Here is a 23,464-nt window from a genome sequence, read left to right as displayed (position 1 = left end):
CGACTATTCGACCATTCGATAGTCGAAGTACTGTCTCTTTAAAAAATTCTTCGACCCCAATTTGATGGTCGAAGTAGCCATATTCGACCATTCGAAATTCGAAGTATTTTTTTTTCTATTCCTTCACTCTAATTAATGTACAACATTTCTGCCCTGTTTCTTTAGTTAAGCTTTAGTTCTTTAAAGGAGGAGTCTACGGGATACAGGTTTTCTGTAATTCAGAACTTGACTTTAGTTCTCCTTTAAGTCATAAGGCTAACAACATGGGGATCATCAAGAACTCCCGGGTATCCTGCTATGACCACACTGTACATCTAAACTGTTGTAGTTTCAGAAGTTCTGCCCCAAATAGTCTACTTAGAGGCATACTGTCATGGAAAATGTTTTTTTTTTTTCAAAACACATGAGTTAATAGTGCTGCTCCAGCAATCTATTTTTCAAAAGAGCAAACTTTTTATATTTCATTGAAAATCTGACATGGGGCTAGACATATTGTCAGTTTCCCAGGTGCCCCCAGTCATGTGACTTGTGCTCTGATAAACTTCAGTCACTCTTGACTACTGCAGTCCAAGTTGGAGTGATATCACCCCCAGCAGCCCATCAACAGAAAAACAGGAAGGTAACAAGATACCAGTTCCCAGATTTTTCAAAAGTAAAAATCCATGTCCCACTGCGACACATTCAGTTACATAGAGTAGGAGAAACAATAGCCTGTCAGAAAGCAGCTCCATAGTACAGCTCTTTCTGAAAGCACATGACCAAACTAAATGACATGAGTTGGCTGCCTACAGACCAATATTACTACTAAAAAAATACGCTTGTGTTAGGAATGACATTTTACATGGTAGAGTGAATTATTTGCACTGTAAACAGTGAAATTTAGAAATAAAAACTACACTATAAAAATTATGACAGAATCCCTTAAAAGGAATCTGTTCTGTAATGTTAGACATCCGCTCACGGCAGTCTTCATAGATTACATTTTTGGCTAACTAACTATATTGGAATTTTTTTTTATTTTGCACAGTCTATTTTCCCAGTTTTTAGTTTTACACAAAGACCTCATGCAGTCATACTTGACATGCTAGAAAATGGTGGGAACACAGCAGTTTTAATGATATGCTCATTCCAACTAACCAAGGTGTTTTTGTTTTTAATACACAAAAGCCATTGAAAACTTATTTAGCAATGTCATTGGTAATAACTGGTGAAATATGTACTATAAGAAATAATGCAGCCCTTTTAAACATATGAGACTATAAGTCAGAGTTCCAAAACCTGTATTATGCAATCCTTTTACGGGCATAGACTTCCTCAGTACTTAAAGTCATTTTATTGGTATCTTTTACAATATTATTTACTAGGATAACCTACAATTACAACTGGATAATTTATACTTCCATTGTAATCTCCCTTTATATATACCTTCCCATACCAGTTTTGCTTTTCATCATTTCATTGGGCAAGCGCCTCTTCCTCCTACTGTATCTGCCCTTTGTTTCTACTACTAAGTAAAGCTCTGGAGAATATGTTGGCTTTACCTTAATAACTATAATAATTAAAATAGGAGCGATTTCACTTCTCAGTTCACTATCGGGCTAAAAAAGCATATTAAGTAATCTTTTCATCATCAGGCGGAAGTCAAAGTTGCTTTCGGTAGAAGATGTAATTTAGAGTTAAATGGTTTAATTAAAATGCAATAGTCGACATTAATTAAAATGTAATGCATAAATGCAATAATTACCATATGTCTTCATAAAAATATTTCAGCAACCTTCCACAGACTTGCCAGTATTAATGAATGTTCATAAAACAAAAAAGCAAAGTATAACATCTTAAATTGTGTTTTAAGTACAGGTATGGGACCTGTTATCCAGAATGCTCGGGACCTGAGGTTTTCCAGATAATGGACCTTTCTGTAATTTGGATCTTCTAGAAAATCATGTAAACATTAAATAAACCCAATAGCATGTTTTTTCCTCCAATTCGTGTTAATTATATCTTAGTTTGGATCAAGTACAAGGTACTGTTTTATTACTACAGAGAAAAAGGAAATCATTTAAAAAAATTTGGATCAATTTATTATAATAAAGAAATAGGAGAGTAACTTTCTGTAATTTGGAACTTTCTGGTTAACGGGTTTCCGGATAACGGAGCCCATACTTCTATATGTTTTAGAGAATATCAAGTAGAAATGATTTTCCTTGTTTTTATATCATTGAGGCAACGCGACTAGCAATATAAACTGCACTTTTTTTCATAAATGAACTCATTGTGGGGTCTCTGGTTGGACAGTGATGAGTTATGGGTTTTACAACGCAGTCTCATACATACACATTGTATCCCCCAGGCACAGATTGACTAGAGTGACTTTATTCCCACTTTTTTTTATAAATGACCTAAAATAAATTCTAGTGTATTGCGTAGTGATGGGCGAATTTGCGTCTTGTTTTTGACGCCGGCGTCCGCTTTTTTTAATTTTCAGCAGCAAATTTTCGTGGCCATTTCGTGAATTTATTTGCTGGTGGCGAATCGCGCAAATTGGCCGTGAATTGGCGCATGGCGAATATATTCGCCCATCACTAGTATTGCACACATTCACTTCTACTCAGTAATGAGTAACAAATGAATAGAAAATACTTTTATCTGCATCTTGCTAACATTTTTCAAACATTTATAGAAAGGTTTATTCATAGTTTCAGTTAAGTAATACTTCTTATACAATCAGGCATGAGCCAAAACAATTAGTAAATTGATACAATGTATTTTGCCAATAGTAGACAGATAAAAGCAAATTGGTATTGGCTTTTTCACTGGGATAACTTGAGCCTGCTTGCTTATATCTGATTATATGTAGTTAAATGGGCAGTATACACCCCTTGTGCACCATTCGTTTAATAAACAGGGTTTATGTTGAAAATTAATCATTTAATCAACATTTCTATGTTTTTGTTATTTCTTGACCTAAACAGGGAAAAGGGACATTTCTTCATGTTTGGTCTTTGTTATTAGCTTTTCAATGTGCCATACACTCCCTTTCCCCTTTGTTCATTATGCAGGGGGATTATATGTGGACAAGAGGGTATACTGCCCTTTAATGGCACAACCTCCTCCTATTCTAAGATACAAGGAGGACTTCATTCACAGGTCTAATTAATAAATATTAGTGGCAATTTTTTCCACTGTAATGAAAGTGGAAGGTGAAGTGAATGTTCCAAATGAATTGGCTCATCCATCAAAGCTAGCATGTTTTGCAGAAAAAAACAAAAAGTCTGATACATTTAAGAAACGCACCTGTTCCTATGCCAAATTGTGCACTAAAATAAGGATCTAAGTACAGGTATGGCATCTGTTATCCGGAAACCCGTTGCCCAGAATGATCTGAATTACAGAAGTCTCCATTATAATAAAATAATCCAAATTTTCAAAAATTATTACCTTTTTCTCTGTAATAATAAAACAGTACCCTGTACTTGATTCAAACTAAGACATAATTAATCTTTATTGGCAGCAAAACCAGGCTATTGGGTTTATTTAATGTTTACATGATTTTCTAGTAGACTTGAGGTATGAAGATCCAAATTACAGAAAGATCCATTATCCAGAATATCCCAGGTCCTAAGCTTTCTGGATAACAGGTCCCATACCTTTACCATGGTCATACTTTTCTTTGCCATAGCATTTTTCTTTTCTTGCTGATGCAAATAGAAGGTTGGAAGACAATGCTAAGTTAAATCAATTTATGAGTACCAGATGGATGTCAACTGTGCCAATAAACAGAAAAGAACACACAACATAGATAATTTTGGCTCTTACTTGCAATAACTGCTGGGTCATTTTGCCCTCCTTCAGGCATCACCCACAGCTCTACTGTGAATTTTTCACGAGGTATTTGTAGCTCTACATCTGGACGTAATACAAGCTGGCTGTGGACACCAGGAAAATACATGGAGCCATGAATGGACTGTTCTTGAGGCAGGTCTATAGGCATGGAGTCATCAGACTTGATCCCTTGAGACACATTTATTCCTGCATGGCGTGGATATCTTTTCTTTGCTGTTGTTTGAGCAGTTTGACTTGTAGTCCTCTCATATTTTTGTCTCTGGGAGTAACTTTTATTGCTCATTTCAGACACCTTTCCATTTAAAACTATCTGGTTGCTGAGTCTGCAATCTTGCATTATTTTCTGTGATGAACTTGTGTTTTCTGAAACGTTTTCATTTTTTATTTGTCCATTTTCTAAATGATATTTGTTTGATCCATGTTGGTGGCATCCTAATTCTTCCTTTTCCGGTTTGTAATGATGCTGCTTAGCAGGATACGCTTTAAAATGCCTATACTGAGGATCATATGGGGGCCTTGTATTTCTACCCAACCTGCAGGGTTCTTTAAGAGATAGCTGATGCAAATGTTCTGCCCTTAACCGCAACTGCTGTTTATGGCGATAGATAGGGTCATCCCTGTGAGGTCTAGCCCAACAGGACAATAGACAAAAAGTCCAAACACAAAACCGAAGGAGCTTCATTGTGGATTTCCTTGCTCTGATTTCTCTTCTAATTAGCAGGCAGATATCTCAGACAATGTTGGATTGATATGAAGCTTCTAGAGATTTGTTGGCAAAGCAAGAACATTTTAATTTCTTAAACAATTTTCTCTCCATTCATTCAACTCTGTTTTATTAATTTTCGTACAAAAATATATTATTGATGTCAAGTTTTTCTTTTCATATTCTATTGGAATTACATTTTGGCCTCCCTCTCAAATGCAAACTTTGCTTTCTAAAACACCATGTTTTATTTACATGATCACTTTCAAAAACCTTTAGTATTTGCACATTTCTCTAAGGTGGGAATTATTAGCGCTGCCAGTTTTCCCCGCGTATTGCAGGAGCTTTAGGATAAAGATTCTTAGCAGTTGTGCGTGTGATGTTACAACTCCCAATGGATTCCAAGCATGCGTTCTCAGCCAAAATTTAAACTAACACATGTGTAACATATTCTTAACACGTTTTCAACTCCCATACTTCTTCCATTGAAATATTTCTGCATAAGCTTTCTCTCTGAATATAGTTTTGTAATAGTCCGCAAAGGCTAGTGTTTTATGTAAATTTATTAAAGAAGTAACAAGAGAGTTGCATGAAAACTAAAATATATAGGACACGACAAGCCCTCTGGGAGACAGAGACAGTATAACAAGGAATATACAGTAGATGGCTTTGAGTGAAAAACTATGGCAAGCTAATAGCTGTAAATGGTAACTGCCATGTAAGAATAAGAGCTAATAAAAGACCGATCAGATGCAAAACACCAAACTAGTGCTACTGAAAAACAGCAGAAAAAATTAAGCAAATAAATGAAGCAGTAGATGGCTAGGGTGTTGTGATGAATCAACTCTTAAATGTTAGTTTGAAGCAGGTTATAAAATAAAGTTTGGGTGCAAAGGTATGATGATTATTGGAACAGCGCAAGCTAGAAGTGGATTTAATCCCAGACCAGAGCAGTTGGCCTATTTGGTCTGAAATTGAGTCAATTAATTGATTAAATGATGAGCAGGATTTTCTGCTTGTTGGTTGTTAGGCTGAAGTGAATTAATCCTAATTCCCCATTTTGTGTGCTTTTTCCTTTCCTGTTTAGTGCACAAGGTGTATTATAGGCTGGACCATTCTTTCAGCTTCAATTGTTCATAGGTTGGAAGAAATGTACTTGAAATATTCCAAATATCTGCAAAAGAATATAAAAAAGAAAATATAGTAGTCAGGAAAACCGAGAAACATTGGAGTAAATGGGACTAAAATGAAGCTGTGTCATGGTGAAAAGAGATTTCAGATCAATCATCTGCCAGATGTTGCTCAACTCAAACTCCAAGCACCACACAGGCTTTTTAATACAAGCAATTAATGTCTTACGTGTGGTTTTCCAGCTGCTGATAAAGCTCCCAATGGCTGGGAGCCCTACACAAGAAACAAATCCATTAACAGATCACACACAGGTTCCCTTGGTAGGCATTGACAATAGTTGTACAACCTTGGCCTGCAGAACATATCAGTTGTGCTACAAGGATCTAAGCTGGCTCTGGTATTAGGGAATGTAAGTCTCTTGCCTCATAAAGCACAGCTGGACCACCCTAACCAGCTTGACCACCTTAACCAGTATATAAAAAAATAATTGCTTTAATACGATGGTATTAAATGCTGTGTAGCCTTGTGGGTATAGGCTGAAAACTACCTTCTCATAAACAGGTGTGGATATTTTTCATGTCACCTTTTTCCTCATCCATCTTCCAGCTCTGCACAGAATAGAAGGATTCAGTCACCATGAGTTTTTGTTGAATGAGACTACTTATAGGATTTTTGCCAATGTTGCTGTCACACAAGTTAGTGTACATCAGAACTTTTGTCTTGTGATAATTTGCTAACCTTTTGAGAGATGACTTCTCAGCTGATACAGGATTTCCCGTTTTGTTGGCAGGCAAAGTATCTCTTCCACAGCAATTGGCAGAAGTACAGTTGCTATGGTTCCTGCCCAAATGCATTCTAAATAGACTCATCATCATTCAGTGGCAAATATACTCATGCACACTAGGGTGATCATACAGTTTTTGTAATAGGAAAGGTTGAAGCAATGAATAAGGGTTCTTCTATCAGCCCTGGGCTGGCAATCTATGTAGAGGGGCTGCTGTAAGATGCTACAGATATATGTGGACTGGTGGGAGGCTGTTTTAATACCAGGGCTTATTTTGAATCCCAGTTCAGACCTGATCTCAGCCTTTATCTCACTTCATGGTGCAAAGGCTTTGGTTGTAATAACAAACCGCAAATGTATTATTTTTTTTTTCCAATCTTACTTTACTGCACATGTCCAAGCCTAGAGACTGCAAGGGGAACATGAGAAACACTAAAAAGATGGCAGAACAGCACTTAATAAAAACAATCAATACATTTGTCCAAACAAAAGCACTGGTTCAGGGAAAAAAATGTAATTCACTGGGGATTCCTCACATATTGGAATATTTCTTTGTTATACCTTTCTTCTAGCTGGTTGCTATAGGTGCACATTTGCTCAGTGTTGACAAATGATGTATGGTGTAAATGAGCGTTAATTCATAAGACAGAAAAAGAGATGATCATTTTGGATTTGCACCATATGTCTACTGCTATCGCCTCTCAGCCAGAAATGATACAGCCATAGCATAGTTATATCCATAGGCAGTTTAATGTCAATACAGAATTTTCACACCTTAAGGTTGCCATACATGGGCTGATATAAGCTGCAGATTTTGCCTGTTCAGACTGAGTCAGCAGTTTATATGCCTGTGAATGGAGCCCTCCAACCTGTCCGACCAATATAGCTGGCTGATAATTATCAAAATGTTGATCGGCCAGTTATAAAAACCCAGTCATAATGAGGAATGCATTGGCTCATTTATGCAGTCCTTTTACGGATGGCTTCTATCCCATTGTTATGATCCAATTATTTGACAGTGGGGCATATCAGGGAAAGACAAATGGTGATGATGATGATTATTTATAGACCTTAAAAGCAATATAATTAGTATGGCATGTCTGACTGAGCAAAGCAAGGGCATTACCATACCAGAGTAAGATCTAGAGAAAGTATGCAGTTTTGAAATTTTGCTTCTGGTGGTTTCATTATTGGTGGAAAATTTTCTCAATATTTGGTTCCAAATATTTTGAAACTTTCATAAGGTGGTAAGGGGGATTTGTATCACTGGGTTAGTAAAAAGTGGATATTTCTCTTATCTGTGCCATTTGCCAATATATGATGCTGAGTACAGGGCATGGGAGATAATACTTGGGGCAGAGATGGTAGGGAAAGGGAGAAATACAGGTATAGGGCCTATTATCCAGAATGTTTGGGACTTGGGGTTTTCCAGATAATGGATCTTTACATAATTTGGGTCTCCATACCATAAGTATACTAGAAAACCATGTAAACATTAAATAAACCCAATAGGCTGGTTTTGTTTCCAATAAGGATTAAATATATATTAGTTTGGTCATATTTATAAAGCTAGATAAGAGTGGTGTATTTAATGTGCAAACAGAATTGCAATTTTTTTTTTGCACTGCGAATGTCCATAATAGATTTTTTAAATATGGCAAAATCTGAATTATGAATATTTATGCACACACTTACGCCACAACTTTGGCTGAGAAAATATTCACAAAACAGTTTTGCAAATTGCTATCAATGCTATTTTTGCACACAACAGTCTCACACAGTGACGCACTCATGCAAACAGCCATCTCATTTGCAAGCCATTTTAGAAAATTTGTTCGCAATGCAAATTCACAAGAAAATGAAAGATGGGCACAACAGTGCAATATTTTAGCATTCAGGGAAAAAACATGGGCAATACAACCATTTGTAAATAAATATGGGCAGAATTTTTTCGCCAGGGCATGAATTTTCAGCTAATTTCTGCATTTTGCCATCAGCAATTTTTTTCGCGAAACTGTGGTGAAAATTCGCCGCTGAAAATGTTGCCATGTCCAAAAAGTCACCAAGACAAAATTGTTGCAGAGAAGTCGCCATAAGAAAAAACAGCTATTGACTTTAATGTATTTGGACAAAAAAGTCGCCACAAGAAAAACGCCCATTGACTTTAATGCATTTGGAGTGAGAAAGAATTGTGTAAAAATTTGTTGCGCGTAAAAAATGTTGACGCCCATTGACTTCAATACATTTTGCTATTTTTTTCCTGTTTTGTGAATTTTTTTTGACAGATTTTGCCCATCACTAGTAATTTTCAACAGCTGAGAATTAAAAAAAATCTTTTTTTCTCAAGTACTAACTTATTCTTTAAAAAAAAAAAGAGTCAGATTTGAAAAACATAGTGCACAGTGCTGCGAAAAACACACGATTTCGCGCATGTGCACATGCGTGGCAGAGTGGCGGGCACCCTGCCTGAGTGCTCAGTTCTAGCATTTGTCATATTAACAGAACAGCTGTGCAGGGAAAGGTCAAGAGACCCTATCATTTTTATGTTGAATAACTGGTCCAAGAGGGTAAGAATGTGGGCAGGTCTAGCTTGTGGACCTGGCCTGCAGATCTGGAGTTCCAAATAGACCAGCACAGGTCTCTGAAAGAAAAATATTTTTGAAAGAAAATAATAATACATAATAATAACAATACAAAAAGTAATAATGTTCCCAATATAATATAATATTTACTTTATTTTGATTTGTTTTGTTGCCTGTGCCCTTTGAGGTTCATGGAGCTGGGGAAATCAGTATGCCTAAGGGACTTCTGTCTCATCACATGTGACTCTCGAGCATTAAGGTGAAATAGTTCTCAAAGTGAGTCCAAAGAAATCCTGTCTTTATGCAGGTACACTGCAGAAAGTAAAGGCTTTTTTCCAGGTAAAAATAAAACAATGACATACAGGGCACCAATGCTGGCATATAAAAATATCACTTCTCTGTACTCCAAGTACTCTGTATTTCAAAACCAACTGCTAAACCAGACCAAGTACTTCATGCTTTACAGCAGTGACAATTCCATTATTTGAGCCCCTTAATGGAAAATCTGCCAGTGCTGAATCTTCATTTTAGCCCAAGTGTCTCTCTTTTCTCATCCCATTCACTTGTTAGGTACTGTACCTATTTACCTTACCATTAGGATTGCACTCTGTTGAATACTTTCTCAGCTTCCTTCATGAATTTGCAGTGCTACGGTAGTTCTGAATAAATTTGATATTGTTCAAACAATGTCTCTTGAGAGGTTATCTATTGATATTTTACATGTAGACTGTCTGAAATGAAGATGTCAGAAATAGCTCAACTTCAACTTCCATGGCAGCTAATATGGTGAAGGAATGCTGGGACTTTTAAACTGACCACACATGGACTAAATTAAAGAATGTTTAAAGTCCTAAAGGCTTATCTGCTTGATATTAATGCAATAAATAGATGTGAGTGAACAAAAATGCATCCTATGTGTAGTAGGGTTAAAATTGTTAGTTGTTTAAAAGGGTTGTTCACCTTTGAGTTAAATTTTAGTATGATGTAGAGGGATATTCTGAGACAATTTGCTATTGGTTTTCATTTTTTATTATTTAAGGTTTTTGTGTTATTTAGCTTTGTATTCAGCAGCTCTTCAATTTCCAAATTCCCCTAGCAACCATGTATTGATTTGAATAAGAGACTGGAATATGAGTAGGAGAGGACCTTACTAGAAAGATAAGCAATAAAAAGTAGAAGTAATAATAAGTATGTAGCCTTACAGAGCATTTGCTTTTAGATGGGGTCAGCAACACCCATTTGAAAGCAGGAAAGAGTCAGAAGAAAAACTATAAAAAAATAAATAATGAAAACCAATGGAAAAGTTGCTCAGAGTTGGCCATTCTTTTACATACTAAAAACTTACTTGAAGGTGAACCACCCCTTTAAGTACAAAAGGTATTTTCAGGTTAACCACCAAGAAGAGCTAGAGGGTAGCTGTTGCTAGGGAAAGTCCCCAGTGGGTGGAAGAAGGGAAATGATAAAAGGAGAGGTTGCAGGTAGAAATATTGAGATGTATCATGGGAAAGAAAGAGAGCAGCAAGTTGTCTGATAGTTGAGTTATTCCCTGGAAAGCGTTAGTGACGTTAGGTAGTGAGAAAGCTGATATTAACTAGTATGCTATAATGGGCTTAAGTCAGCCAGGGACTAGCATGGACAGCTGTGGCCCCTACAAGGAGATAGTGGTGTCACGGTCGGCACCCTAAACCAGAACTAATGCCAAGCTCCCTGGTCTCAGCTTCACCAGTAGTGTGACCGCCTTTGGCTTCGGGAGGAGCCCTCAGCGTACTCAGATGCCACCTGGACTTTTCGAGAGGAGCAAAGCGAGGAGTTCTGGCAAGCAAAGGGGCACGACTGTTGTAAAAGTCAGTAAGGCCGAAGGTCACAGTACAAATGTAGCAGGCAAAGAGAATCGTCAGACAGGCAGGATCGAGGCAGGCAGATATCGAGAATCGTCAGGCAGGCAAGGGTCAAACCGGGTTGTCAATCAAGGGATTTAGCAGGAAGAGTTGTCGAAGGCAGGCAAGGGTCAGGTTCCAGAGATCAGAATAGTCAAACAGGCAGGCAGGGGTCAAAACAGATAATCAGAATCAGATTCAAACGGAATAGCAATAGCTAACAGCACCAGGAACAAATTCTATCACGGGCAATAACAAACATTGGAAATGCCCCTTTAATACTTTCAAATTTGGTGCCATTGCGCGCTGACGTCACCACGTCAGCGCGCATGCGCCTTTAAACCCGGAAGTGCGCGTGCGCATGCGCACTAAGAAACCGGCGCCAGAGGACCAGCAGCGCGGTGAGACGGGCGTCCCCGCCGCCCTGGCTTTTATTAACATTAAACTTATATAATTTCTGTTATTTCCACTTAAATGGAAATCTTCACCATTTAAATGTACCTGATTTCTATTCACATAGGGGTGGCAAGTTATCCGTTATTGAGTTTGAGAGAAAAATAGCAACAAGGCTTTTTTTTCTGCAATAGCATTTTTTTCCCAGCTGCCAGCACATTTAAGAAAAAATAAATTTGCAATTGAAAATTTAATTTTACTTGAATTGTACTTTAAATCATTCCAGTGTGGTTCCACTAACAACCCCCCCCCCCTCGGATTTTCATAGAATTTTTACAGGTTTTGACAGGTGGTTGAATAATTAAATTAATTTAAATTGTTGCAATTCTTGCATTTGATAAACTGCAATTAATTAAGATTGGAAAACTTGAACTCTTTCATAATGGGAAATCCAATATTGATAAATGTGTGCCCAAATATCATTGAGCCCCGCAAACAATTTTTTAATTTTCAGTTTAGAGAGAGGCAAAAGAGAAGAGAACATTAGTAACAAACACAAACAGAGGAAAAGAAGAAAGTTTAAACTGTCTCAGAATATCAGTGACTACATTATCCTGAATACATTTTAATGGTGATAATGCAGCAGAGTTTCCGAATTTTGGCGTGTCTATACTGTTTAATACTTGTTTCTGGTATAAACTCAGAAATTGGACAAATTACCAGAAAAAAACTAATGTCAACCAGAAGTACAGTGAGATTTGGAACCCAGCGGAATTAATGATTTGCATTTACATTGTTTCAGGCAATTTACAGTTTCTGCAAAACCTTCAATAATTAATATATTTGAATGTGTAAATACATAATATTTTGGGGCACACTATTCAGGTGTATAGGAACATAGGGTTTCCCCTTGATATTTTACCAACCCGGATAGTAATAATAATGTTGCCAATATTATTAATAGGAAAGAGAAATAACAGATATAGGAAGCCTGGTATGGTTTTCCAGAAAGGGTAGCACTCTACAAGGTGACTAGGTGAGCATTGCACTCCACTGTGTGGAATAATCTGTGTAACATAGAGGTACCATAAACTATTGCAGGGCCGCCATTAGAAATCACAGGGCCCTGTACAACAAAATTTTCGGGGCCCCCTGGGCCCCGCCCACACTCCACCCAAGCCCCACTCCATCCCGCCCAAAGACCACACAGACATCAGCGCTAAAAAGTAACCCCCCCACACACACAAGTTCTAAAAAGCTATTGATGGGCAGGGCCCCCTTATAAGTTTAAAAAAATAAATAAATAAATAAAACATTGGTGCCAGGGTCTCCCTTACAAGTTAAAAAAAATTGGGACCCCAAAATTTTTTTTTAAAAAAACCATTTGTGCCAGGGCCCCCCTTACAAGTTAAAAAAAATTGGGTCCCCAAATTTTTTTTTTTTAAAAAAAAACAAACATTGGTGGCAGGGCCCCCCTTACAAGTTAAAAAAAATTGGGGCCCCCAAAAATTGTATATCCTACAAACAGTACAGCTCACCACATCTGGCTGTGATTTTGGAATGCTCTGGTCATGCATCCAGGGCACCTAGAGAGATAATAGGCATACATATATTATAAATATTCCATGGGTTGCCTCAGTGCTGGAACATTTTTAGCAACAGATAAATCAGAAAACGTACTGCATACCTCTTATATATTTCATTTTAAGACTTTCTCTGATAAATTAAATAAAGCAATTGTGATGAAACTCAGTTTAAATTCCTAGCTCCCCGACACGATGCTTTGCTGATGTCACTCAACTAAATCATATAACAGAGCAAAACTTTATTGAGGTGAAATGAATATAAACAAAATATCAACCCAACAATATAATATAATAAAGAAACAAACTTTTTTTTTAATATTAGGTTTAGTCATATACAGTAAGATATGGATACTGCCTCAAGTAGTAAGCATTTCTTTAGGTAGATTATACCTAATTGTATCAGGTATTCCAATGGCACGAACATACAAACATTTACAATACATTATATATAGGTGTGGGACCTATTATCCAGAATGCTTGGGGCCTGGGGGTTTCCACATAAGGGATCTTTCTGTAATTTGGATTGCCAAATCTTAAATCAACTAAAAATATTTAATAATATTTAAACATTAATTATACACAAGAGGATTGTTCAACCTCCAATACAGATGAATAAAATCTTAGTTGGGATCAAGTACAAGGTAATGTTTTTATTGTAACAGAGAAAAAGGAGCTACATTTATGAAAATGTAATTATTTGATTAAAGTCTATGGGAGACGGCCTTCACATAATTCAGAGCTTTCTGGATAATGAGTTTCCAGATAAAAGATCCTATAACAGTATATACTACCATAAGATGGAGTGACTCATGACTTACTTGCATGGCTCTGCCTTTCCTCATCACAACTGCCTTTCAGCTTTTGGTTTCCCCTCACTTAGCTTCAGTCAGCCCCACTCAGAAAATTCCTGCAGCTTCCACTCTAGCCAGGTGGTTTGTCTTCTGAAAGTGGAGCTTCATTTTCACCACCACCTCCCCTGGCCAACTTTAAGCTCTGATCTAATATACTGTTTCTATGGAAGTATATCCTATAGCAGGGGTGCCCAAAAGGTAGATCGGGATCTACCAGAAGACCTTTAGCTGGTGATCAGTAAATCTCAAGACACTGTCAACAAACATCTTTTCTATATCAACCTCTTATTTCATGCTTGTCATTCAGATAATTATTATATCAAGGTTATATAAGAAATAGTTGTTTATTAAATATAGCAATAAACATTTTCTCATAAATCAATATTTAAATAATAATTTCCATGGAACAGAACGCTAACAATCCTTCTATGGATATAGATTATTATGGGACAACATCACTTAAAGTAGACCTCGCATTGGTAAAGTATGGGCACTCTTGTTCTATAGCATCTTTCCAGTTGTCCTACTTATCTGCCATGTTAACCAAGTCTTTGTAGTTTAAATATCCTGTAATCTTGACGCAAATCTTCCCGTCTGTTATCAAACAAAACATTTCTCAATTAGTTGTGAGATCTCTAAGCAGACAGGCTGCACATGAATAAGCACAAACAGGGGAATGTAATAAAAGTCGCAAAGAGCAAAAAATTTGCACCAATAAGACTAAAAATCCACATCTCGCAATGTAATATTGTTCCTTAAACTGTTATTGCATTGCGAATTTTAATTGCGCATTGCGAATTTTAATTGCGCACTCATAAGAAGTGCTTGAAGGTGTCGTAATCTTTTGGAGCAAACATAACGACTTTTTCAGTAAGAATTTTATTACATTGACTGCGCATTGGCGCAAACTATAAAATTCGCAAACGGTCTTTCACTGTCGGAAGTGGTCGCTAAACAGTTTCCGGGCTCGCAAAAGCTATATTAAATTCGCACAAAGCAAAATTTGTTCGCGCAAAGGCATAACTTTTCGCATTGCGAATAGTTTTTCCGTTAGCGATTTTTATTACATTCCCCCGTAATAGTTTTATTCATCTGAAAAATGACTCAACAGTAAGTGCATCTAATTTTGTTGGGTTTGTATCAATTTCATCATCATGTTTCATGCACGTTACATCTGTCTGCTGACCTACCTGTAGCTCTTACCTTCCACGAGGCACTGCGCATTGTCTGCACGCACTCCACTGCTAGACAACAGTTCTTTTCCCCATCTGGCCCCTCTGGTGCCCCTCTTTCTGTTCTCTTTCATTCTATTCACTCTTTGGCTTTCTCTTTAGCCACCCAAGCAATTTTTTTAAATTTAAATTCCTCCCTTCTCTCTGTGAAATCCCCTTTCTGGAGCAGACCCCTATTCAGGTGATCCAATTTATATTCACAGGAACAAGCACAAGCACATTGTACCTAATATCTTGCCTTTTACATAGAAAGAAAAGTCTTTTGAAATCTCTAGTGTCTAATTTCACGCCTGCCTGTCCTGCAAAGGCAAGTCACAGAGTAAGCAATGAACAACAAAAAGTCACATTTTATCTGCACTGTCAGCTGCATTTCCATTTTTTACAAAGTTTCCAAGTAAGAAGGATTCAAATTAATAAATAAATCTAATACCATTCAGCATGGGGAGACCTGCTTACCTTGTCATCTATGCTTATCCATGCCAAAATTTCTCATGCCTTTCTCTACCTGATATCTGGTAGTGTTTACACCGGGTGTAAGAGGACCCACACAGAGTCTCACTACTAGGACCACTGATCTGCATGCCTGTTTTTTAAATACTCTTACATGAAGAAGAGAACGTAATGTATAAGAGAAAACTAAAGAGGGAAATAAAGATATTTGGAGATAAGCATGTAGTACAAAAAAAAACAAAACAACAAAAAAAAAGCTTGCAATAAGAGAAAGTGAGTCTGAAGCAGAAGACAGGAGAGGAAGAATGTAGGGTCACCAGTTCACAGACAGAGTCAGACAGTAAAGCAACTAGATGTGGGAGGAAATCAGCTCATTCATAAAAGCAGCAGCATGTTCTTACCTTGGGTTGCAGGCTTTCAGATCACCTATGCTGGCAGTGTTTAATCCGGCAGTGCTGCTCCTTCTGTTGTAGCTAGTAAACCATTCATAACAAGTCGTATCGCTCCACATGCAGATCACTGGCTGTTTATAGTCTCTTCTCAGGCTCTCTCTTTCCCCCTGTCTTTTTCTCCACCCCCTTCTCTCTCCCTTTTTCATTCCTTAGCTCACCACTCTTCACTTCAAATTTTGGCAGCCCAAAGTGAACAACAAAAAACAATGTAGAACAATTTCAGTGTTTTCCTCATCTAGCAATTTAAATCTGACATTATAATCCTGCCCACCAATGCCCCTCTTCTCGTACTCTCCTTCCAAAGGTCTGTATTTTCTGTGCCCCAGGAATAGTTATCCTGTGGTCTGCCAGCTAGGGGTGCTGGAACTTGCCAGAAACAGATGGAGGGCCACAGAGATCCCTACTTTATTCTGTCTTTAAGAGTTGTACCTGTTTCCTACTTGCTAGTATTAGTCTATTTGCATTGCTGCTACAGGTAATTTATTTACCTCTCTTTTATCCTTTTCATTTCCCTCCTCAACTCTGTTTTATTTTAACTCTCTAAATCATTGATAAATGCAAACAGAGCAAAGAATCATATTGACCATTTCAGTGAATGTTAATAATTCAATAATAATCAGAATTCTGCTCATACGTATATATATATATATATATATATATATATATATATATATATATATATATATATATATATATATATATATATGTGTATATAATATATTTCTAAATGCTTTTTTTATATTAAGATTTATATTTAATTGTTTATGGTTATATTTTTTATATACTTATATTTTAAGTTAAATCTAATTGCTATGCACATGTGATGGCACTTTGGTCAGAAGAGAACATCACTGATGACATTTTGGTTCTTATGTGATAAAGGTGCAAAGTTTGATGAAGGTCTAGTCACCTATAGCAACCAATGAGCAGACATTTAATTGGTTGCTATGGGATATTAAACCTGGGCAAATTGTGTGCCTTTCATTACTTTACCCAGTTTGTCTGTAACTGTTGTTGCTTATTTGATAAGGGTATTTAAAAATGGCAGAGGTGGCAAGCAGAACATATAGACTAGACTTTTTGACTTTTTGTGCATTTACTCGTCCACCCAACAGATAAGGAGAGTTAAACAAATATTTTGATGTCAGAGGATTAATTATTCTCTTCATTCTTTTTTTATGAGTCCCTATGTTTTCCCTTATAACTAGCACTTTTATTATTATGTGAAATATTTATAGTTTCAAGTACGCCATAGAACCATCTGCTAGGCATATGATTGCAAGCCAACAAGTTGACATTATTTATAAGCATATAGCTTCAGCAGTAATATGATTTATCATAATGTTCAAGGTAAATTCACATCTACACTCTGTTCTACCCATTCGTTGCTACGCAGCCCTGCCTAGAAAACTAATAACAGATTTTGGTCTAATTTGGCCTCATACGTGAATAACAAAAAGACTCTTTATCAATACTGCTGTTAATTATGTTGATTACAATGGAGGCCGCAAGCTAGTCCCAAAACTTGGTACAATAAAACTGCTGGCTACTGAGGAAGCTCCAGAGTAATGGCTTTATCACTTATTTATCATCAGATTTGTTATGTTATGCTGAGTAGCTTCATTCTGCTGACTGTAAGCCAGAGAAGCACTTGGAAAAACAGAGGAAAATAAAGGATTAATAGAGGTATTGCACTACAAATTTATTAGGATATCGAATTTTTTAACTTACCGGAAAACCATTTTATTACAGTCTTTCTAATACATCATTCGGATTGTCAATACCGTGCTCTTGAAAGGCATGCTGGGTTGTATTGTAGAACAAAGATGACCAGGGCCTGCCTGCAAAAGTGTAGACAATGACAAGCTCCCAAATTCCTCCCATGTGAGATAAGTTCAATATATGCCACTTAACCTCCCAGTGCAACTTTTTCTGCTCTATGAAATTGACTTTTAACATCCGTCACTGTTAAGTGATAAAAAAAATCTGACACCATCCACTCACTAAAAAACATGTGCTGCTATAACAAGTGAAAAATGGTCGCCGCCTCATACTGAAATGTATGACATTTTATCAATTTTGTGCTGGTACAAGTCCTTGGAATGGACCCCTCCAACAGGCCCGGACTGGCAATCTGTGGGTTCTGGTAAATGCCAGAGGGGCTGCTATAAGGTCCCATGTGGGCTGTTTGGGCCTCTGTGTACCTGAAATGCCAGGGCCTATTTTAATTCTCAGTCCGGACCTGCCCTCCAACATGGCATTGGTTTCAGATTTAACACTTTCAGTGCCATTAATATGAAATCAGATTACAGTCAATATGACACTAAGAGGTGAATGCTTCAAGATAGTCTATGCTATCTGTGGCCCTATGTGGCACCCTCTATGTATTATATCCTTGATTTTGTTTTCTGGCCTATCTTTCCCTAACAACTTTTTTTCATTTTTACACCTATCTAATGCATTTTACCATCTCTCTTTAATCTACCTGCCCAAAGCACATTTGGATTGCACATTGCTAGTTTCTTATCTTTTTCTTTTTTCCCTGTCTCCTCTTTACTACTTACATACCTTTCTATGAATTTATCTTTATTTACATTTTCTTTTTTCTGTCTTTTTCCCACTTCTCTCCCTCGTTCCGTCCTATGCGCCCTCCCCTATTTCTTTTTCTTTCCCTCTCTGAAGCACTATCTGTGCTGATCGGAGCAGTGCAAGACTGCCAGCAAGTGCTGGGGGCCCCTTGCAGGGTACTGGCTCAGCTCTTCCACCAGCACACACATAGGAGAGAGGAGGATTCAAAGCCACTTAGAAAGATCTGGATATAATGTTATTAGAGGTGAGGATGTGGCTAATAGTGGCTTTAGTATTAGTATTGGTATATGCTACAAATGTATGTAGGGACCCATAGGGTAATGTGTCCCTATGGTTTTAAATCCCTACACTTCCTGATCTCCCTAGTTGCTCGGCAGATGCACATGTAGCTAGATGTAATTTGCATAGTTGTGCTATTGGCCAGGAGGCGCTGTGACCACGTTCCTGTCACACTTTGGTAAAGTGAGAGACAAGGGGTGTATCTTCCTCTTTGGCTTCTGGTTGCTGACCAAGCTGGATGTTTCCAGGGAGCACGGGTACAACAAGGCCCAGTAAAGCCAGTTTGCCCTAGAGGGACCTGAACCACTAGTGTGGAAGTCGGAAGCAAGGACCCTGTGAATGAGGCTAGTGAGTGGCAGGAATATAATTGTTATAGACTCTCTAGGAGATTAAGACAGTGAGAAGATAGAAAGATCAGCTTTCACCCAGTCACCCCCCCCCCCATTCAACCACATTTGCCCTGAGACATAAATGTACCATATAACACTAGGGGCAGATTTACTAAGCTCGAGTGAAGGATTCGAATGAAAAAAAATTAGAATTTCGAAGTATTTTTTTTTTGGGTACTTCGACCATCGAATGGATCGAATTCGATCGAATCGAATGATTCAAATGATTCAAAGTAAAAATCGTTCAACTATTCGACCATTCGATAGTCGAAGTACTGACTCTTTAAAAAATACTTTGACTACATACTTCGCCACTTTAAAACTACCGAGGTTCAATGTTAGCCTATGGGGACTTTCCCCAGCACTTTTCTAAAAAAATTTTGATCGAATAAAAATCCTTCGATCGATCGCTTAAAATCGTTTGAATTGTTCGATTCGAAAGATTTTATCGTTCGATCGAACGATTTTTACTTTGATCGTTTGGTCGAAGGATTTAACTCCGAGGGTCGAATTCGAGGGTTTGTTTACCCTCGAAATTTGACCCTTGATAAATGTGCCCCTAATATTTGAGCATTTACTGTATGTGTTGTAGCATTAAGGAAGATGTGATAGCTATGCACTATACACAAATAATTCTCTATGTTTCTATCTCTCTATTGCAGAGGGCACGCTGATTGGCTGGGTTGGACTATATTTGGAGAAAAATATGTCTTTTTTTATGAATATTATTCCTTTAAATAGGCATTTTAGCATCTATTTTTCTCTGTATTGTGAAGATTAGAGTCAACCACCCAGCTTTTCTCGTTGGTGCATTACTTTCATCTAAAATTGCTGCTGGATTGCTGCAACCCTTTTGACTGCGGTGAGACAGAGTGTTTGATACAGTTGGGTAGAGAGACACATTACCTGTAATAGAGAGAAGGGACCTGATAATATAGCAAGGGCTATAATAAATACATTTTCTATAACTATATACTGAATATTAAGAATTGTAAGCAGAGCTTAATTAATATAGAATCCAGACATCCTTCTTCACTGTCCAAAACCTCTGTATCTGTACCCTAAAACAAATTCTGTATTATTTATATTATTATTTTATTCGGTATATAATTTACTATCATCATAAACTAGCTTCAGTACAGCAACAGCAATACATTTATTTGATACCTGCTACTTCACTCCAAAAATAAGCAATACCCCCAGCAATCTGAATAGCATCTACTCTCTTATACGGGATGCCAACTCACAATTTTACGTTATATAAATGATACAGTGGGGCAATCTTGAAGGCTGAATTTAAAGTTTAGAACAATCAAGAATTCTGCACCGTTTATTTAATAAGCAAGTTACTCTTCCCTTCCTTCTCTCAGCAATCTGTCTCTACATGCAGGCTTTGAGTTGGAGGTGGTGTTTGTAAAAGACAGTTAGTACTAATACATCATCTAAGTAGAGGCAGTTAATTACTTTTAGCAAGTTTCATATTTGCATGAAGTAAACAATACACAATAATACATTAAATAAACAATAATACATTCTTGTTTTCCTTTACCTTTAATGTTCCGTTTTGCATATGGTTTTTGGCATGACCATAGCAACAAGCAAATGGTTTGATTGACATTCTGGATATGGAAAAATAAAATAGAAAGATAAAATACAGATAATACATATACAAATGTAGCATTAGCATAAAACCTTATTCTAATTTACAGGTGCTTCTGCCCGTGGTAACTAGATGTCATTTTAAATTTCATGTTAGAAAGGGTCATATATGTACAAAGCACATATGTCTACACTAAAAGGTAAAGGACATGTTGGGTTGAACAAAAAGATTGCATAAAAACGTGAGGAACTAAAGCCTTTTTTTAACACAATCATCCTTAAGATGCAAAAACCCATCCGAGAAATTGCTACAATATTAGCAGTGGCAAAATCTACAATTTGGTACATCCTGATAAAGAAAGCACTGGTGAACTCAGCAACGCAAAAAGACATGGACGTCCATGGAAGACAACAGTGGTGGATGATCGCAGAATCATTTCCATGGTGAAGAGAAACCCCTTCACAACAGCCAAACAAGTGAACAACACTCTCCAGGAGGTAGGTGTATCGATATCCAAGTCTACCATAAAGAGAAGACTGCATGAAGGTAAATACAGAGGGTGCACTGAAAACCAAGATGAAACCAAGATCAACCTCTACCAGAATGATGGCAAGAAAAAAGTATAGAGAAGGTGTGGAACAGCTCATGATCCAAAGCATACCACATCTCTATAAAACATGGCGGAGGCAGTGTGATGGCTTGGGCGTGCATGGTTGCCAGTGGCACTGGGACACTAGTGTTTATCCATGATGTGACACAGGACAGAAGCAGCCGAATGAATTCTGAGGTGTTCAGAGACACTGTCTGCTCAAATCCAGCTAAATGCAGTCAAATTGATTGGGAGGCATTTCATAACGACCCAAAACATACAGCCAAAGCAACCCAGGAGTTTATTAAAGCAAAGAAGTGGAATATTCTTGAATGGCCAAGTCAGTCACCTGATCTGAAACCAATTGAGCTGATCCAAGAACTGCTCTGACTGCCATCTTGGAGTCAGGGAGGAATTTTTCCCCATCTGAGGCAAATTAGAGAACCTTCAGAAGGTTAATTTTATCTTCTTCTGGATCAATTAACAGTTAAGCACATTTTATATAGACATAAAAGGTTGAACTGAATAGAAAGGTGTTTATTTTATTTTGCTTTTTCATTGCTCCCACTCCAGATATAATGGATCAGGAGGAAAGTGGCTCCCATCGACCAGGATGCCTCTGCAGCAGTGCACATAAATTGTGGCAGTACACTGCTGCAAGACTCTAAAGCTGTAAAAGAACTAGCCTGCACAATAAAATTGGGCTTGGCTGCAAAGCACTTGCGGTGCTTTTTGAACTGCTTTTTTAGTTTTCAGTTGCAGATTCATAAGCCAGTTTCCTGCTTAATAAGCACTTGGTAAATTCCTCTCTTCCTAGGAGCGTGCTGCATTATGTTCTCCAATAAGAGCACACTGTGTTGTTATTGAATGGAGAGTGCAAGCTACCAAGTGTTTTGTCACCAGGGCACTCTTTTGTGATGCTTTTACTATCTGGCAAATTAATACCAGCAGGACTTGTGCGTCCCATGTCTCCTTGTGGTATAAATTCTCTATGGTGGAGTATGGTCCCCAGTTTGGGAACTGCTGCAATGGAGGTTCTAAGAATCCCATGACTGGGAGAACACTTGTGATTAGAAGAAAGGCACTCTTATTTTTATCTTTATAAAAGGGATTTCCCAGTGTGGGAAGAAAAGTTATAAAATGATGAGTAGAGTCAAAAAAAAGTTTATTCTGTTTATTAGGTAATTCCCTTGTTACCTCTGGGTCTGCAAACTCAGTAGAAAGACACTGGATATCTGGTATGAAAAACCGAAAAAAGACCGCTCCAGCTCACCGCTCTTCCCTTTGTCCAGGTGCTCAGTCAACAGTGTCTCCACTGTAAGTACATCAACAACTCCACAGGCAGAAGGCACTTCTGGATATAGTTTGTTGGGAAAACTGCTGCAAATGCGTTTCGGGATTGTAACCCCTAATCATATCTGGTAGGCAAAATATATACAGGGTGTCTAACTTATCTAAAGTCATCTTAACTCATTTAATGCATTTAACCTTTTCATTAGCATACCAAAGTACCATTGTTCACATGGGTGAACGCTTTAATTAGATGGGATGCTGTGATGCAATTTTCTGTGTTAAATGGGATAAGTGGGATATCTGGGTTAAGTTATTCTGCGTCAGACACAAAAACCAAATTGGCTTCATCTGTACATTTTGAAATCACAGAGGTTTATTTTTGCTGTAGAATGACTCATGATTAGAGATGTCGCGAACTGTTCGCCGGCGAACATCGGGTGTTCGCGCTCGCCGGAAGTTCGCGAACGTCGCGCGACGTTCGCCATTTTGGGTTCGCCATTGTTGGCGCTTTTTTTTGCCCTCTCACCCCAGACCAGCAGGTACATGGCAGCCAATCAGGAAGCTCTCCCCTGGACCACTCCCCTTCCCTATAAAAACCGAAGCCCTGCAGCGTTTTTTCACTCTGCCTGTGTGTGCTGAAGAGATAGTGTAGGGAGAGAGCTGCTGCCTGTTAGTGATTTCAGGGACAGTTGAAAGTTTGCTGGCTAGTAATCGTTTTGATACTGCTCTGTTATTGGAGGGACAGAAGTCTGCAGGGGTTTGAGGGACATTTAAGCTTAGGTAGCTTTGCTGGCTAGTAATCTACCTTCTACTGCAGTGCTCTGTATGTAGCTGCAGTGGG

At 37.8% G+C, this 23,464-nt stretch overlaps 1 protein-coding gene across 1 annotated transcript in view; it reads right to left on the bottom strand.

The window, feature by feature from the left end:
- The window catches only part of pappa2.S (pappalysin 2 S homeolog), a 75,701-nt gene extending 59,539 nt beyond the window's left edge, over positions 1-16,162 (bottom strand). The window contains exons 1-2 of the mRNA XM_041561498.1: positions 15,834-16,162; positions 3,817-5,720 (exon numbers count right to left, since the gene is read on the bottom strand). Coding sequence (XP_041417432.1) covers positions 3,817-4,525 — 709 coding nt within the window. The 5' untranslated portion in view covers positions 4,526-5,720; positions 15,834-16,162. The remainder of the gene's footprint in view (positions 1-3,816; positions 5,721-15,833) is intronic.
- Between the last annotated feature and the right edge of the window lie 7,302 nt (positions 16,163-23,464).

The sequence above is a fragment of the Xenopus laevis genome, chromosome 4S (assembly GCF_017654675.1).
Source record: "Xenopus laevis strain J_2021 chromosome 4S, Xenopus_laevis_v10.1, whole genome shotgun sequence".
NCBI classification, from domain to species: Eukaryota; Metazoa; Chordata; class Amphibia; order Anura; family Pipidae; genus Xenopus; species Xenopus laevis.
The sequence above is the reverse complement of the archived record's forward strand: the minus strand, read 5'-3'. Positions and strand labels throughout refer to the sequence as shown.